The 18,983-nt window shown below is 37.9% G+C and overlaps 1 protein-coding gene across 3 annotated transcripts; it reads left to right on the top strand.

The window, feature by feature from the left end:
- The first annotated feature begins 243 nt into the window (after positions 1-243).
- On the top strand, positions 244-18,098 carry LOC131159288 (protein RIK). 3 transcript variants are annotated; one of them, XM_058114056.1, is made up of 12 exons: positions 244-390; positions 1,242-1,482; positions 2,068-2,166; positions 2,323-2,357; positions 2,439-2,514; positions 3,120-3,251; positions 3,336-3,422; positions 3,803-3,896; positions 3,994-4,111; positions 14,201-14,726; positions 16,764-17,076; positions 17,506-18,098. In XM_058114056.1, the coding sequence occupies exons 1-12, from the start codon at positions 308-310 to the stop codon at positions 17,625-17,627; spliced, it is 1,926 nt and encodes a 641-aa protein (XP_057970039.1). In that variant the 5' UTR covers positions 244-307; the 3' UTR covers positions 17,628-18,098. The 3 variants fall into 3 exon arrangements, with proteins under 3 accessions (XP_057970039.1, XP_057970047.1, XP_057970056.1); XM_058114073.1 differs by lacking the exon at positions 17,506-18,098 and adding an exon at positions 15,895-15,987 and having other exon boundaries at positions 278-390; positions 16,764-16,903; XM_058114064.1 differs by lacking the exons at positions 16,764-17,076; positions 17,506-18,098 and adding an exon at positions 15,895-16,106 and having other exon boundaries at positions 267-390.
- The last annotated feature ends 885 nt before the right edge of the window (positions 18,099-18,983 follow it).

The raw sequence follows: 18,983 nt of genomic DNA, 5'->3' as shown, positions 1-18,983 counted from the left end.
AAAAGTGAAATTTTTCTTATTTTCCTTTTTTTTTTTTCCATCATTCCAACGGCTGTAAAAGAAAACGTGACCTTCGAAAGAAAAAATACAAGTACCCGTGTATTGTGGCTACTTACCAAACCCAAACCCAAACCTAAACCCAAACCCAGAAAATCTGGAGCATGAAAGAAAAATTCAAGTAGCCCATGTTTAATGTGGTTACTTACCAAACCCAAACCCAGACCCAGACCCAGACCCACCAAGAAATAATAGATTGTTTTGTTCGCTCATCGTGCTCCTCATCTCCACAACGAACGTGACCAGCAAGATGACGGAGGAGACTAGGGTTTCTTCCGATGAGTCCATTATCAATGATGCATCATCTTCAGCCTCAGCGGCGTCAAAGCAAAGGTACGATTCTCAATACCTAAATTATTCAACTCTTAAATTATGCTGTTTCTAATAATTTTTTTGGCATGAATTATTTAAAGATTCGATTTTTCTGTGGTTGTCACATTTTTAGTTCTCATACATTAAGTAACCTGTCAGTCTTCGATCCGCATGTTGATTAGTTTTGGGCATGCTTTCAACTGCAAATGGCTCTTATTTCCAACCTTTATATTGCCAAGCATGTGTGATAGTTTAGTGTTTTGCGCTTCTATTTGTTATTCGAATTTGGCATTTGATTCTGATAATTTATGATTAGGTTTATGAGAAGTGCTCTTATATTTAATTTTTTTGGTTGGAACATAAATTACTGAATTGGTAGAGTGCTTTAACAACGGCTTATGTAAAATTATTTTTCAAGTTTCTGATTTCTACTAGCTTCTAATCTTATCAAACATTTGAGATGTCCTTTTTTTAATTATGTATTTATTTTATTTTTTAGAGTCCGACTGTAAACTTTTGAAAAAGTTTTGACAATTTATTGTTAATTTTTTTTGAGGCAAAAGACCCAGAAAAACAGATAAATATGGATCCACCTGTCTCTATTAACGTGTATGGATTCACACGTATGGATTCACATCTCTGATCGCTCTCTCTCCCTCTCCCTCTCTCTCTGTCTAACATTCAGTGTTGCAGGCAAGATACGAATTTTAGCTAATAAATGATTTTGGAGAAGTGTAATTGGAAATACGTTGCTGAACTTTTATTTATTTATTTTTTATTTTTTATCCTCTTAAACACATTTGCTTTTCCTTACACGACTATTTTTAAATAACATATATTTGTGGCATCTCACATTCCAACATGCATTGCAGGAAAAAGAGAAAATGGGATCAGCCTGCTGAGTCATTGGTTTCAGCTGGAGTGGCTGCACCAGGGATCCTCCCGTTGGGCAATGTGGGGTCATTTGTTGGTGTTACACTTCCAGGTGTGGCCCCGGTTCCTGCTGCTGTTTTGATGAATCCACTTGCATCTAGCAGTGCACCTGTACCCCAGGCGTTCCAAGCTCCTTCAATTCAGCAACATTCAGCTGCTGCAATCCAAAAATTAAATCAAGTGAGATATATATTTTGCAGTGTTTATTATTTTACAATCCTTGTGTGGCTTAGACTTTGCTTTGCTGTCTGTTGTTTGTTTTTAAGATATGATGTTTTGTGGAAATAAAGGATGGCAGTGTAAGTTCATGCCATCTTTCAGTTTGATATTGTTGGTTAACTTTTTTGTTAACTACTTTGTTTTCTTTGCAGTTATTTATTTTAAATGCCATGTTTGCTCCTCCGGGTTTAGGTTTTAGTCAGCATAGAGTGCAAGCTCTGAGCTTTTATAGTTGTGGGGCAAAAAGTGGTTCCTTTTATTTTAATTTTGACCAGTTGGTTACAGGCGTTGGCTTTCTTTTGACTGTATCTAGCATTGGAAAGTTGTAATGAAATAGTTATCCTAAAAAAATTCAAGAAAATTTAGTTTCTTTTGTCTTTTTGATTGTTGTGCGGATGATGATTTGGAGAAAAGCCACTACATGAAAATTGAAATGAAGGTTGAAGACCAAATTGTTTCAGAGTTTATTTCTATTTCTCCTTTGTAGTGTCCTTAGTTGTTTCACATTACTTATTGGCTTCATTTGAAATAATTCTGCTGTTTTAGCCCAAGATCCAAGATGAATTAATAGCACGAGAAATTGTCATAAATGATGCAGAGTCTTCTGTTCGGTACAAGCTCACAAAACGGCAGACACAAGAAGAGGTGATGTTTTTCTCATTTGACGCCAATTTTTTCTTTGTCTTGTGTGTTTTCAACAATTAGTAATAAATATATTTTGTCCTTAGAATGTATTAGAAAATTTTCTTTTATTCTTGTTTCTGGAAGAAAAATGACACATTGTCATGTTAACCCTTGCAGATTCAAAAGTGCACTGGCGCTGTGGTGATAACTAGGTTAGTTATCTGTCAAAGCAGCGCAAGGCAATTTATAATGGTTTCCTATACATTTATGCATGTTCTGAATTGCCTTTGCAGGGGCAAGTATCGACCTCCAAATGTGCCGCCAGATGGCGAGAAACCATTGTATCTTCACATTTCTGCTGGGGCTAATGTGAGTGTGGTTTTGAGACGTAGACTGATTTTTATAAAATATTTGAAATATCTTGGACTTTTGATGTTGCTCTGATTCCTACTATTCAAATTTCAATGCAATCTTTTGTATGTTTAAGTATATACTTTATATCATAACTGATTATCTTTCTCAATGGTTTTTTCTATATGTTTTAGCAAAATGCTGTGAAACCTTCATCATCAGTTGAGCTTCAGTCAAAAATTTTGATTTGGTTATTGAAATATAAACAAATAGTTCCATTCCTACTCATATAAAAAAAAAATGTTAAAAAAGGAAAGTAGAAAGAGTTTCTCCATTCATTTGATTCTAGACTGTTCAAAATCTTTTATTGGTAGCTCATAAAGTACAAAAAAACAATTGTAAACTCTAGATTTTTCTTTCCTTCAAAATTTTCACTCCATTTTTTCATGCACATCCCATTTGTGGGTTGAGCTTGTTATCTCTCAAGATGCGGAAATCCAATTTCCCATGCTTTGTTGGAAGCAATGCTTCGTCACTTGATAGAAAGGGTTTTTTGCGTGATCTTTTTGATAATGATTTAATTAATTTGATTTTGAATTCATCAAACTATGGATTACTGCCAGTTAAAAGAGACTGCAGAACGGATTAGGGCAGTAGATCGTGCAGCAGCCATGGTTGAAGAGATTCTAAAACAGGGTCAGAACTCTCTGCCAGTTCCATCAACTTTTCAGTCAACGTTGAACAACGGAGTAAAGGTTTAAAACTTCTGTTTCCACCACCTTTGTTGCTTCTGTTTTGAGAGGGTTAACACAACAAATATGATTCTCTAATGGAACCAGGTTCCTCAGGCACTGAGCACTTGTGTATTTTTGGGCTTTGACACAGACCCATCATTGAATATTGTTGCTCGTATTCGTGGACCAAATGTAAGCCCCTTCTCTCTCTCTCTCTCTCTCTCTTGATGTTTGATGGTGTGGTTGCCTTTAAGGGAATGATTTTTGGCGTTTAAATCATATAACTGTAGGTAATATATGCTAGCGTATTTAATTTATGCTTTTTTAGATGTTTTTGTTTGATTTTGTTTTAAATGCTTCTCCTTATCTAATTTTATGGCATTCAAAATAAATTTTTTTTTTTGCTCACCTGCCCTTCTTTTCTAAATTATGCTGTTTGATTCTTTAATTTGATGCTTATATTGCGAATAATGAAGGCGAGAGATTCTAATGTTTGAAGCTTTCTCTAACATCTCCATACGATTGGGGGAGTTTGTTTTTGTGTTGGTGGTGGTTTGGTTTTGTTTGTGCAGGACCAATATATAAATCACATTATGAATGAAACAGGAGCAACTGTCTTATTGAGAGGACGAGGTTCAGGAAATCCTGAGTGCTTGTATAGTGATGGTACTTTGCTTTTATGATTTGACAAACCTCTCATTAATACTATTGAGCATTTCATTTGGTGTCCAGTGTTGCCTATGCTCTTTCCTTCTGCTTGCAGAGGGACAACAACCACTGCATTTATTCTTGTCAAGTAATAATCCTAGAAGTCTTGAAAATGCGAAGCTGTTGGCCGAGAATCTTTTGGATACAATCAGTGCAGAGTGTGATGCTTCCAGGTAATTAGGTTTAAGTTATGCTATGGTGTTCTGGTCATGGCTGGACATGCTAAAACAAAGTATGGCAGAGCTGCTCATGCTATTCTAGTTTACCCTAGATTTTGGTGGAATAGCATGGCTAGCTCTATTAAAAAGATAGCAAAGGAGATTTTGGGTGAATCCAAAGGAAGAACATTGGACAACAAAGTAAGTTGGTGGTGAAATCAAGATGCCTAAAAAGCAGTAAAAACAAAAAGAGTAAAATTGTAGAAATATAGAAACTTTGAAAAGTATAAAGAGGCTGAAAAGGAGGCAAGAAAACTCTTCAGTGAAGCTAAACATAGAGCTTTTGATAATTTATATGCTATACTAGATACAAAAGAAAGGGAAAGAGACATATATAAACAATCTAGAGTTAGAGAAAGGACATGCAGAGATTTAGGTAATGTAAAATGTATAAAAGATGAGAATGATGATGTATTGGTTAAAGAAGAAAGCATCAAAGAGAGGTGGCGTTTGGTAAAGGTATTGTAATAATTTTTTAAATGAAAATCAAACTAAAAGCTTAAACCTAGAAGTGACAAATGAGGAAAAGACTAAAAATCGAAGATTTATTTGCAAAATTAGAGTTGCTGAAGTTAAGATGGCTTTAAAGAAGATGAAAAACGGGAAATCTATTGGACTAGATAACATCCCAATTGAAGTTTGGAAATGTTTAGGGGATAAAGGAATTACATGGTTAATTAATCTATTTAACACTATTATAAAAGCTAAGAAAATGTTGGAGGAATGAAGAATACCCATATACAAAAACAAAGGTGGTATTCAAAATTGTAATAACTATTGTGGAATTAAGCTTTTGAGTCATACAAAGCTATGGGAAAGAGTAATTGAACAAAGAATAAGAATGGAAACAAGTGTCTCAAAGAATCAATTTGGTTTTATGCCTAAAATATCGAAAATAGTAGCTATACCTACTAAGGATAATGGAAAATTTAGGGAAAAGAAGAGGGACTTGTATATGATTTTTATGGACTTAGAGAAAGCATATGATTAGAGTACCTAGGGACGTTCTTAGGTAGGTTTTAGAAGAGAAGGTAGTTTGCAACAAATTTACTGGTGTTATTAAGGATATTTATGGAGTAATAACTAACTAACCTTAGGACTGCAGGAGTAGAGTCTAGAGAATTTCCAATTACAATAAGTGTACATCAAGTCTCTACTGTGAGCCCTTGTTTTTTCACTTTAGTGATTGACGAACTCACTTCGAATATCCAAAACTAGATCTCATGGTGCATGTTGTTTGCTGATGATATTGTTTTCATGGATGAAAGTAATGGTGGGGTAGATTCTAAGTTAGAACTTTGGAGAATAGTGTTAATGTCTAAAGGTTTTAGAACAAATAGAAACAAGACAAAATATATGAAATGCAATTTCGTCCATGCAAGGATGAATGTTAATGATAAAAATCAAACTTGATAATCAAGAAATCAACAACACTAAATTTCGTTACCTTGGATCATTTATGCAAGCAGAGGGAGAAATTGAAGAGAATGTAGTGCATAGAGTTAAAACAGTTTAGTAAAAAGAGGATTGCTTTCGGTGTGCTGTGCGATTGTAGAATACACTAAAATTAAAAGGAATGTTCTATAGGACGGCTATAAGACCAGTCAGGTTGTATGGATTTGAATGCTGGGCAACTAAGAAATAACATAGTCAAAAAAGTAAAAATGGTCGAAATGTGGATGCTAGGATGGATGAGTGGTATAACATTAAAGGATAAATTAAGAAACAAACGTATTTGCAATATAGCACCGGTTCAAGATGAAGATAAGGGAGAGTAGCATAGATGGTTTGGGCATTTGAAACACATGCCAAGTAAATGCCTTTGATTGAGTGAATTGACAAAAAATGATTCACATAGCCGATCCCACTCAATGGGACTTAAGGCTTGTTATTGTTTTATATTTATTCCAAGATGATTTAATTTGCATTTATTTATCTAATTGACATAATTTAGTGATACAAAAATTTATCTCACTCGATCCACTGTGAGTTACACCATTGGTCAAGGCATGGACAATGTGTGTTGTCAGTAGGGGTTTGAATCTTGTACGTACTTATGTGGAGGAGGGGAATAAAGGGAAGGCTCATCCATCCTGTGGATTAGTTAGGCCCCAATTCCCAAAAAGGACTTGGGTACCTGGGCTGCAAATTAATTAAGCCGTTCATAAGTTGGTTGCACAAATTGATAAGGGCTTGCTCAACTTGTTCATTTGCATAAATGGATGATTCCCTGGCCTATTTTAAGGCTCGTTTATGTAACAAGCCTGAACATGGTTAAGCTCAACTTGTTTAGGCTTCTGAACAGTCCATATAAAGGCTTATTTGGGCTCGTTTATAGGCTCATATTGGCCTTTTTAGAAGTTGGCGTTTAAAGCCCCAAATAGAAGTGGCTATGAAGATGCCTACAACATACTTAATTTGACTCTCTCGGTCTTCATATTTACTTTCCCCAATTCCTTAATTCCAATTTGACAAACCTAACCCTAACTCTCTACCTCAAGTAAAAGACGAGTTGCAAACTCATTCACCCTTTGAAGTTGCTATCTTTGGTACGAACATCGACATGGTAGTATTACTACACCCCTCCATATTTGTGTTTAAGTATATGTTCGTTTCATAAATTTATTAAATAAGCTTACCTTCAAATGTGTTCTTTGTTTCAAGAATAGTGAGGCAAATGCTCATATTTTCATGTATTGTGCTCAAGTTGAACATGGTATAAGAAATTGATGTTTTTTGAAGGGAAATGGTGTGCCCTTCTTTGGAGGGTTTTTCTTCATAAGTACTTGGCTTTTCCTAAGCATAAGTAGGGGAAGCTCCTTATTGTTTCAAACAAGCTTTGTCTAAAATGGTTTGAAGCGTCATGGCCTTAATTTAGCCAAAGCTTTCTTCTTAGCCTCGAGCAGGAACTTCGTCGGAGCCCTAGAGCTTTTCGCAGCCGCTCTCTTCTCCTTGTAGTCCTTTGTCATCAATCCTTGGAAGCTTTATTGCTTTTTGTTAGAGCCTTACAGTCACTCCGAAGCTCTCTTGTCAACCCCTCCCTTTTGTTCGAACCTCTCTCTCCTTGAACCTTGGAAGTTGTGCATCCTTAGTTGGAAGTATAGGGTGACTTGTGAAACCTTCCTCCTCGTTCTTCTCCCCCATCCCCATTCCTTCTTGTGTACTCCCTCTTTCTGCCATGCAATGTAATGGCAGGTTGGCCATCTTCATTGAAAGGAAGTCCTTCAATTTAGCTCTTGATGGTGAGAAGGTCGACCTCCTTAGGGTTATTGAAGATGGAATAGGCAAGAGGGTCCCCATCTTTCTTGATGCAGGTGAAATCAAATGGCCCTTGTCTGCCCCTAATGATTTCAAGAGCTCCATCATTGTAAAGCCATCCTTTTGATTTCAATGTTGGAGGTCGAAGGAGAAGATGTTGCTAATCCAACTTAGAGAAAATTGTTTTGGCAAGTTCCTTGCCCCAACTGAAATCAATGGAGGCTTGAGGGTCATCACCATTTTGAAGGGTCTCGATTTGAAAGGTTAGGCTAAATTTTGCTCAGCTGCGAAGGAGCTAGGGCGTAGACTGATCCCTAGCCTTCCAGCCCTTCCAAAGGTGCCCTTGTCGTTCCAGTTGAGCTTCCTTGCAATTCTCAGTAGAAATGTTTTTGTCTCTCCTAGTGGCTGAATGTGCTTGCCCTCATTGCGGGGCCTATATCAAGTTTTCCATCACCAAGTTTCTATCCAAGTTGGTGGAGAAGGTGCGTGATGATTCATGATCCTTCACGAGTGTTGTCTAAGAGGCTACTAAGGTCCTTCCTTCCAAATCCTCTGGGCTTAGCTCTGTTCACCTCTTACCTTGTGCAATTTTCGAGGTCAAGCCCCTCTTGTTCAGGCCCAGGTGGTTCCACCTTCAGCCTCCCACTTTCCCGGTCCCCCCCACTCCACCTGATAAACCAGCGGCCTTCACCCCTTTCCCTTCAAGCTGTGGCCTTTTGGCTCTTTGGACTCACAGCATGTCCTCTTTAGGTCTTTTAACTTGCAGCAGGTCAAGAAAAACTTGATAGAGCATGTCTGCCTTGTTTTGGAGGGCAACCTTGCTTTTGGCAAGCCTCTCAATCCAGCTTTTGATGTGGATCACAAATTTGTTAATTGTTGATGATGGTCCCTGGTAGGCTCGCCAAGGCTTGAGTCCTTAACTAGAAAAAATAATATTTATAAAACCTAATTTAATCCCAAGTTCAGTAGAAAGTGGGGAAGTCGGGTATCTATCTACTGAAATTAGAGTGCAGTTATCAACCTTTTCCAGATTAGTTTATTAAAGCTTTGTATAAAAAGAAGTGTAAAGGTGAGATTTTTGTGGTGTTTCTAACAACTAATGGAAAGCATGTAAAATCTAAAGTACCCTACTCCTACAAAGCGATGCTTCGACTTGAATCAGATGCTGGACGCCTTGCCTCTGACTACACTCCACCAGCTATCCATAGAAGTACTAACCCAAGTATCTCAGGCCAAGCAGGAGAGGGTCATTCGAGAGCACAAGATAGCAAGGGTGCACCAACTGTTCGGAGCACGGTCGGGAACCAGAGTATACCCTGTCTCAACGATATCGAACACCTCCACGGTTCCGTAGCCAACTACTTTTATCTGGTAGAGACTATAGTAGTGTTTATCCTTATCTGCAATCTTTCATTAGAATCAAAGCAGTAAATGAAAGCGATTAAAAGAAAGCATATAAATGAAAGTAGTAAATTGAAAGCATGTAAAAATCACCCCTTGGTATTCGAGTTGTATCACAAACAATTGTCCATGCAATGTAATGACCATCTAATCTTCGTGGAAAATGCAAGAACGCCGCCGGTTGTCACAGGCCGTTGAACACCTCCTGCACAATCTAGAACTGATATTGAAATCTAATCCAACTAATGTACATTGGCTCTCAATGGTGTTCTAGGTCTGTGACTAACCTAAAATCAGCCAAAGAGGAACCCTTAGAACATATTTGTAGCTAATATTTATACCCATTAGGGTTTACAAGGTTTGAATTTCGAAATAGGAAAGTTTAGCACAAAATTTCGCGCAGAAGATCGTCGCTGGAGACCAAGTCGCACCCCTGTTTTTGCTGGTCGAGATGCTGGTTGAGATCTAGACTTGGTCACCCCTCAAGGTCTTGCTGGTCGAGCACTTGGTCGAGACTCTCAGTATATCAATCTTCATTTCAGCTCAAGAACTCGACCTGGTCACCCCTCAAGGTCTTCCTGGTCGAGCACTTGGTCGAGACTCTCGGTATTTGTGGGCACAATACAATAAGCTTCAGTATCTCGACTTGGTCGCCCTTGAGGGTCACATGGTCGAACACTTGGTCGAACCTTGCAACATTTCTTCTTAAGTACGGACCTTGGTGTCTGCAGCTTTTGCCCTTGTTGCCCCTTGCGTTAGCTGGTCGCACCACATGTTCGAACAAAGTCTTTTTTGCTTTTATGTGTCTTGAGGCATTAGGTTTTTGGCTAGACAACTGATTTGAGCTTTAAGCATCCCAAATACTCCCTTGGCTTCTCGTATTGCTTAGCTCCTCGGTTTTAACCTGTTTTTCGTGAAACAAGAACAAACCTTGTATTACTTTGAAATATAATAACGAAGGGCATATACATAATAAAAGAAAACAAAACAAAGGTAAATGAGGGCCTAAAATCATGCATTTTAGGGACTCATCAGTCCCCCATGTCTGCCTTTGAGAGAGTTAAATGAGTTGGGACTTGATAGCCCTGATCTCAATATGTAGGTGTTGAATTGGATGCTTCGCAAAATGAATTTGGCGAGTAAGACTATCGGTGAATCTTTCATAGGTTTTGATGAAAGTGCAAGGCACTTATTTGAGGTAATCGAGAAGAAAAGAAGAGAAGAAGGCACAATTTCTTGGGAAAAAAAATCACAAGACAGCGGCTTCTTAAAAGGCACAAGTAGGCATCTAAAGAGACTTGAATGCTCGGTGAACTATGACAAGCTAGGAGGGTGTTTTGATGTGGGAGAGGCTGGGAGCAGCTGGATTGGTGATCTGATCCTATGTTGAGCAAGTCATCTCTTGGAATGTGAGGGGACTAAATTACAAAACAGAAAGATCTGTAATCAGTTTGTTCGTCAATGATTGGAAAGGGGATGTAACTGGTTTTCAGGAAACAAAGTTGAATTCCATGGATAGCAAGTTGGTTAACAGCTTATGGGGATTTAAGAATTGAAAATGGATTGAGTTGAATGCAACAGATAATGCAGGAGGTATTCTTATTTATTGGAATAACATGGTTATGGAATTGCTGGACTAGTCCATTGATGCCTTCACTTGTTTGTTTAAGAGTCTTGAAGATAATTTCTTTTTTTAACTTTATTGGGGCCTATGGCACAGGTGTAGGGCCTTCCAAACATCTTTTTGTGGAAAGAACTTGCAGAAAATAAAGACAAATGGGATCATCCATGAGTCATGGGGGTTGATTTCAACATGATCCTTTATCCTCACGAAAGGAATAGGACTTTTTCTAAATCTATTTGCATGAAAGAGTTTCATGATTTCGTCAAGCACACTCTCATAAACCTCCCTCTCATTGGTGGCTTTTTCACGTGGTCAAGCTCGAGGTCACACTCGAGGATTGATAGATTCTAAATTTCCTTTAATTGGGGGGAATGCTTCCCAGAGATTACCCAACCCTTGCTTCTTCACCTATCTTAGACCACTTCCCAATCGTCATTGGTATAGGGGAGTCAAGTGCAGGCCAGCCCCATTTCCATTTGAGAACATGTGCTATAGACATGAAGAGTTTGTTGAATAGGTCAATGGGGCAAGTTGAAGGGAAGGCCAGCTATGTGGTTGCCTCAAAGCTGAAATTGCTCAAAGTAAAATTGAAATGATGGAACTAAAGTGTTTTTGGGAACATCACTATGACAAAAAAGTAGTTTCTTGATAGCATTAAGGAGCTAGATGATAAGGAAACCAGAGAGGGTCTTAATACCGAAAATAGGTCTAAAAGGTTAGCTTGCCAAAGAGATCTTGCGCATATCATCTCATTAGAAGAAATGACTTGGAGGCAAAAATCTAGAGCTCTTTGGTTTAAGGAGGGGGATAGAAGTAACAGTTTCTTCCAGTGTCCAGCTAATGGGCACTGTAGATTTAATATGATAGCAAGAGTAGAAGTGGAGGGAGAGATGTTGGTGGATGAGGGGGAAATCAAGAGTTGCATTTGCAACTTTTTTAAAACCTTGTACACCAAACCCGAGCCTTGGAGACCAACAATTGATTGGATTATGTTTAGAATCCCGAGCCTCTCCACAACCCGGTGGCTTCAGAGGCATTTTCTAGAAAGAGGAAATTCTTCAAGCTTTTAAGAGTTGCTACAGGGATAATGTGCCCAGTCTGGATGACTTTAATATGGCTTTCTTCTAAAGGAACTAGGATCCTCTTAAGCAGGACATCATTGAGTTTTTTTTTAAGACTTCCATAGAAACGACAATTTGTGTCCAGTATCAACTCAACCTTGATCTCCTTGATTCCTAATATAGACCATGGGCTTGTAACATCAGAGATTTTTGCCCAATCAGCTTGGTTGGCAGCTTATACAAAATCCTGTCCGAAGTCCTGGCAACTAGGCTGAAACATGCAATCTTGGAAATTGTCAAAACGCACCAGCACACCTTCATTGCAAGTAGGCAAATATGAATGCTGCTGTGGTTGCCAATGAAGTTGTTGGGGTCTACATTAAAGGTGGGAAAAGAGGAGTGGTGTGCAAGCACACCTTCATATGAAGAAGGCTTTTGACCATGTTAACTGAATTTTTTTGCTGCACATTCTCATGAGAATGTGTTTTGGAGGATCTTGGTGTAGATGGATCCGGCTGTGTATATCAACATCATTTTTTTTAATTCTAGTTAATGGATGCCCTATTGATTTCGTCAAATCTTCTCGTGATCTAAGGTAAGGTGACCCCCTTATCATGGTCATGGAAGTGCTGAATCTTATGATAACTTGGGCAAATGAAGCGGCCTTCTAAAGGATCTTAGGATTGGAAGGGACATGACTTCATGGAAATCACCCACCTCCTTTTTTGTGGATGACACTATCATCTTTTGTGAGGATGCACTAGACCAGATGCATCCTCAGTTTTGAAGCAATTTTAGGCTAAAATTGAATTTGTGCGAAAATGCTGAAGTGGACTTACGTGCTTGCGAGTTTATTTGGCTGTAAACTCAGTGCCTTCGCTATTGCCAATCTCGGCCTCCTTTTGAGAGCAAAATTTAAGAATAAAGTATTTGGGATCCCATTGTTGACAGGTTCGAAAAGAAACTCGCTGGTTGGAAAAGGAACTTCTTGTCAAAAGGGAGTAGACTCACTCTTATTATAAGTACTTTGTCCAATCTGCTGGCTTACTTCATGCCTCTTTTCCCTATCCCTGTAGTTGGTAAGCTGAAGGGTATCCAAAGAAGATTCCTTTGGGGCAACATGGGTGAGGTTTTCAAATATCGTCTTGTTAAATGGGGAGTAGTTAAACAACCTTTACAAAAGGGCGGCCTTGGCCTTAGATCCCTTATTGCCTTTAACAAGGCCCTTATGGGAAAATAACTTTGGAGATTCTTGACAGAAAAACTACCTCTGGAGTGATGTCATTGCTACCAGGTATGGTCTCCATTATAATGGTTCCCAGTTCGGCTCCTATTTCTCTTCCATCTTCTGACTTGCAAACAACAAAGATGCCCTTATTAGCCAACACACGGAGTTCACCAGTCAAGGGATTGATTGAGATATTTCTTTGAATAGAAATGCTTTCGATTTGGGAAGTTGATACTCTTCCAGATTTTTTCAGCACTCTCTATAAATCTCACTGTTAGGCCAATTCCGATGAGCCCAAATGGGTTTTGAGGAAAGATGGGAACGTCACTATCAGCACTTTCTACAAACACCTTAGTTCCTCGGCTGGGAGCTGCACTAACATCCCTAGGAAGCTGATTTGGAAAACTACAGCCACTTCAAAGGTTGCCTTTTTCCCATGGGAAGCTACTTTTGGAAAAATCCTTACTATGGACAACCCTCAGAAAAAGAAAAAAGTTTTCCCTTTTGTCAATAGATGTTTTTTATGTCTATAGCAGGAGGAATCGGTTGTTCACGTTCTTCCGCATTGTTCGTGGACCAAGAAATTCTGGAACTTAGCCACCTTCATTGTAAAGTGGAAGTGGGTTGCTGCAGCTACAGTGGGAGGTGAACTGTGGGCTTGGAAAGAGATCAGATCAAATAAGAAAGACAATCTCTCTCCTTTATTCTCCTTGCTATTTTCTGGACGATGTGGAGAGAAAGGAGCAGAAGAGCCTTTGAAGGAATTCTCTCTCCTATTCAGGCTGCCATGAACCATTGTACTGCTATGATCTCTTGCTGGCACTTTGGGCAGGTTGAAAGGGACGCCTTTCTAATTCTTGATTTTCTTGATACTTATGGGTCAACGATGTTTCTCTCTCGCTGTTTCATTTGTACTTGGGTGGCGTCCCCTTGATGCCTCTTTTAATATAATTTCTGTTTTCTGATAGAAAAGGAGCTTACCTTTAAATTAAAATTAACCAAAGCTTGGAAGCAGGCTCAGGTGAATTTATTCAAGTTTGGTTAAAGTTCAAATCAACTTTTATAATTTTAGTTAAAATTTAACAATTAAACTTTGATAGTAAATCTTGGTTTGGCTCTGCTTAGGTCAAACTTGGGTAAAACTTTAATAAAAAAGCCTGAATAAGTATGCTTAAGCCCAGTTTGAGCTTGGCTCATGCTCAAGACCAAGCTTGGTTTAAATTTGACGAAGGAGCTTGAACATGTTATGGCTTGGCTCAGCTTGCCTTGTCTCTTTTGCAGCCCTATGGATAAAATTGGTTATGGAGAAAAAGACTTGGCATTGGAGCTTTTAATTCCTTTATCTGCATAGCACTACTTTATTCATTCAAAGAATGGTTTCTATTGACTAGTTGGTGAATCACAATCAAATTATTTCACTTTGAGCTGCTGTTTGCATTAGGAATGAATTTTGGTTATTTTTTGGTTCACAGAGTCTCATCATTGAAGGTTTATAATGCTGTTCCGCCCCCACAGCAGTTGTTGGCCGGAGTTCAGAATTTAGCTACTGAGCTTAAAGGAAATGAAAACTCAGATGCTGGTTTGACGTCATCAAATGTGGGCTCTGTGCCTGCTGCACCTTCAGTTCCCTTAGTTACAGCTACTGCAGTCAATTGTGTCCTTTCTCAAGGGTTGATATCGCAGTCCAGAGGACTGGTTAACTGCAGCCAGTCTCAACCAAATATTGTTTCCCATCCACTGCCGTCATTAACCAGTGGAACAAGCTATAGTGGATATGGTGGGATATATCCTCAAGCAACACCTTTACAGCAGGTTGCCCTGGCACTTAGGCAGTCAAATTCCCCTGTTGCTTTTGCGACTGCTACAATAACATCTGCAGCAAATACAATGCCAAAATCAAGTGTCAACTCCTCTCCTGAAAAGGAGAAACAACCTCCACAGAGGCGGAAGTTTCAGGAATTACCCGTCGCTTCAAAGGGCCCTGCAAAATCTCACCAGGTATCAGTGAATTTTCTCCCTAGTAGTTTCCCTTCTGATGTAGCTGTGAGGTACCGTATTTTCCTTTTCATTTCCTCTTTAATTATTTAAAGAGAATATGAAAAGGAATTAAAATTAAAGAGAGCAATAACTGGACATATTGCTTTCAAATTATTGTCAGCAGATTTAGGTTTTGTAAATTACTGGGAGTCATGCAAACACCAATCAATGTTCTCTACTTGTAATTATAGCTTCAATTGAAGGGAACTTTAACTGGTTTGTGAGTGCTGAATAAATTATGTTTTTTGTGGGAAAAAAATGATAATAGAAAGGATTCTTTGGCTTTGAATTTTCTTAAAATAGTTTGTACTTGAGCTTAGGTTGACTTTGAATCAGTTAACCATATAGAATTTATCGCATATGCTGGAATACTGACTGAGGAGGATTGTATATGCTATATATCTGTAGGCGAACAGCTGGCTTATGTGTGTTTGGGATGACAACCCTATACATATTTAGAGCTTGATCGGTTTTACGGACTTTAACCATGTGTCATAAATGACCTTTCATTACTTTGATACAAAGAAAGGCACTATCAGTTAATTCTGTTTAGAAGTTTCCTCACCAAATGAATGACATGTACTGGCCATGTCGAGATTTTATTCACAGGACAGAGGGGACATGATAAGATCTTACTTTATCATGTGAAGAAGCCTGCAAAGCCCTTTGTCATAAATCAGTTGTGTGCTACTTTGTGATGTCATTCTGAGTGTAATTGAAGCTAGGAGAAACACTCCTGAAATAATATTTTGTAGATTTTGAGGGCTCTCGCTAGCTCAAGTGTGGCAACCTTGATCAAACTTTGTTTGGTTGGTCTATGTGTTGCTAGCATTTTGGATGTGGTAGTGCTATCAGCAACCATGAGTGGTTTTCAGACTAGTGGAATTTAATGGCTATCTCAGATTGCCCAGGGTAGCTAGCCTCTCCAAATATTGAGATAAGGCTGCGTATTATCTTTACAGTCTACAATGTGTTCATTTATTTTTAGTGGAAACACACTTCTTAATTGTCTTATTAGCATGTGTGTTTAAAATTATTTTGACCATCTTCATTAATAGATAATTGTGATAAAATGTTTTGTTCCTTGTTGGTTGCATCTTGTGCTGACTTCTGCTACTTAACATTCCAGGTATTTTCTCTGACCTTCTATGAAGCTAAGAGGCTGATACTGGACCTCTAGTGGACAATTGGTTGTATGTTAACAGGGTTTTCCGCTCTGGAGGTGCTGTGGGATGGTGCTTGCAGCTTGAAATTTTTTTATCATGGGTTGATTCAAGTTTCTATGCACTGGTTTTCTGCTGTACATTACATAGCTTTTAATACAAACAGTACCATTTTTTTTGTTTTTGATTTTTTTAGGGGGTGGAACCTAGCAATCTGCTTTTAACTGTTGATTTTAAAGTAAAAAATATATAGTATTTGGATAACTAAATGAAGTGCCATTGTCTTTCACCCCCCTGCCCGAAACCCTGCACACTGACAATTCAAAAAAGAAAAAGGGGGAAAAAAAGGAAAATCACAGCACACACTAGATCTATTCATCAAATTCTCTCAAGTTGATGCAGCAATATGTCTTACGTTTGAGCCAGTGTTCTGGAAGACTTATCAAAGTCATGTGAAACATGATTTAATAGTCTTGACCCATTGGTAAGGGTATTACCCATACCTGAAGGTCACTGGTCCAAACCATGGGATCAGCCTCTCCAATGTAAAGATAAGATGGTGTATTATCCCCTCGGCAGACTCCCACATGAAGTAGGAGCCTTGTGCATTGGATGTCGCAATTTTTCCTCTTTATAGCCTTTGCCCATCAGCTTCTCCATCACTGTAGCCATTGCTTTCCTCTATTCTGTTTTCTGATACAATTCAGAGTTATCTAAATTCCATGTTGCCTTGCATTTTTTGTTGTTCGTATTTTTTTGTGATACTATATCTCCTGTTTAGTTGATATTGAGGAATTTGTTTTGGATTGTTTTCTTCAAAAAAAAAAAACTACAGGGATTAGAAATTTTGAAGCCAAGTGATCTTACAGCGGATTTGGCAGTTAGAAACATTTCAACCATGCCAGCTCCAAAGAAGTTGGTCCAGCCGTCATCCAATGGAATGCCCCATCCCCCACCGAAGACCATGCCCCCACCCCCACTGAAGATCATGCCTCCACCTCCAGCACCACCAAAATTCGTTTCTCCACCCCTAGTGAAGACCATGCCTCCACCTCCAGCAGCCCCAAAATTCATTTCATCAACGCCAGTTTTGAAAGCACAGGCGAACAACAATGTGATGAATAAGTCAGAATCTGATGCTGTTCCAGGTATTTTACTAATTTACCTTGTTTCTTATATTTCAGATGCTATAGACCAATTTAATTGTGGGAAATGGTATTCATTTTCCATTTCCAGTTTCCCAAATAATTACAAAAAATGCGTACTTATTTTCTAGTTTTCTATCATTTATGTGGGTGAGGAAACTGAAAAATTAGGTGGCAATTTTGTAATTCTTTGAAAAGCTGAAAGAGAAAAATGGAAATCTGTTCTCAACAACTAAATAGGCCCTAAATTTTATTATGGCAGCTTGAATGCCATAATTTTGGTTGAGAGCTAGAAGCTGCTGCTTTCACCTCTCATATATGGGAGGTTGGATGAAGCGGCTTCTGAGGTTGGAAATATTTCCCCATATTGTAATACTTGTTATTGTGCTTCTAATTCTGCCACTGCTATCTTGAGCTATTCCATCGTTTCAGATACTTTGATTAAGCTAGTGGAATATGGGGAGGAAGATGAAGAGCCTGAGGAATCTGCAGAATTGTCATTGCAAATGAACTCCAATGCAGTGGTGACCCCAAAGCCATTCTGGGCATTATGAACTTGGATTGATTTGACGCAGTACTTGGGATTTTTTGAGGCATGTAAAGGTTCTTATGTTGTAGTCTGTCTACACCAGATAGAAAAAAATTTAGTCGTGAGATATATATATATATATTTTGCGCGTCAAATTTTGATCTTGGCTCCGTGGTGCTGTGAAGAGGATTGAAGGGGATACCTTTGTTGTGCTTGCGTCCTTTCTTGTTAGTATGGTTGTACATTGGCGGTTTTTCCTTTTCTGTGGGTAACCACAACAATTTGTAATTTCATTTTCTGAAGACGAGTCAAAAAAATCTTGGGTAAGCAGGATATGCCATTGTTGGAGCTTTATTCTTAGTGTTGGCTTAGCTATTAACTGGGTGTTTAGGAGTTTTAGGTTACAAAAAAATCTTGGGTAAGCAGCATATTCCCTCAGTTGTGCGAGTTTGGATTTCAAACTATTGAATTTGAATGTGGATAAATTTGGATGGAATTAATTGTATTTTTATGTTGAGTTTTATTTTAGTTTATATTATTTCAAATTCTCTAGTAAAGGTAAGTACCTGTTTGCAATTGAACTTGGAAAATATTGTTCTAATTTTTCAAATCATGAAAAAGTGAATAAAAATAAAATAAAATAAAATATATATGAAATTAATAAATTTATATTTAATTTATGTGTTAAATATTTATCTTTTTGAAATTTAATTATATATTTTTTTTAAAAAAGTGTACTCAATAAAATTTAATACAAAGAAAAAAAAATAAAAAATATTATATTTTTTTTCCCACAAATCAAAGAGTCGTTGTGTGCTCATTGTATATTTGAACAAATATGAGTTTGAATAAATTTTCAAAATTGAGAGCCATTTTGTAATTGCTTAAAGCCCCTATTTAATAGTACTTAAAAAAAATATATACCTAGAACACTTCACACTTACAAAAAAGATAATTACAAAAAAAGTTATGAAAACCATGAAAGATTAATGGATGTCACCTTTTTGTTTTCCACCACCATAAATTCTTTGCTATACTTATTGCTTTATAAAAGGGCACTCTCTCCTTCTCATTTTGACACACACATTACATGTTTGAAGTAAGTAGACATATAGAAAGGTTGAGAGAAGAGGAGAGATAGAGAGAAGAGAGATATTTTATATAAGGTTGATTTCAAATCATATTGTAATTCCTTCCGCGATAGTGAAGTTTTTGATTCCATCTGCCCATAAAGTAGGCATAGCCGAACCACATAAAATTTCTTTCTCATCACTTTATTTTTCTGCATCTTTTATAACACGTTATCAATATGAGACTTTAACTATCTGAGATATTTCTTTAAATCATATTTAATTTATTTTTTGTAAGTTTTACTCCACAA

The sequence above is a fragment of the Malania oleifera genome, chromosome 1, assembly GCF_029873635.1.
Source record: "Malania oleifera isolate guangnan ecotype guangnan chromosome 1, ASM2987363v1, whole genome shotgun sequence".
Lineage (NCBI taxonomy): Eukaryota > Viridiplantae > Streptophyta > Magnoliopsida > Santalales > Ximeniaceae > Malania > Malania oleifera.
The sequence above is the reverse complement of the archived record's forward strand: the minus strand, read 5'-3'. Positions and strand labels throughout refer to the sequence as shown.

What these genes read in the sequence shown, in the direction of transcription:
- LOC131159288 (XM_058114056.1), top strand. Translation starts at nt 308, where the DNA reads ATGACGGAGGAGACTAGGGTTTCTTCCGATGAGTCCATTATCAATGAT. An exon ending in AACGGCAGACACAAGAAGAG is followed by an intron (nt 2,167 to 2,322) that starts GTGATGTTTTTC and finishes TAACCCTTGCAG; the next exon opens with ATTCAAAAGTGCACTGGCGC. An exon ending in CGTTGAACAACGGAGTAAAG is followed by an intron (nt 3,252 to 3,335) that starts GTTTAAAACTTC and finishes TAATGGAACCAG; the next exon opens with GTTCCTCAGGCACTGAGCAC.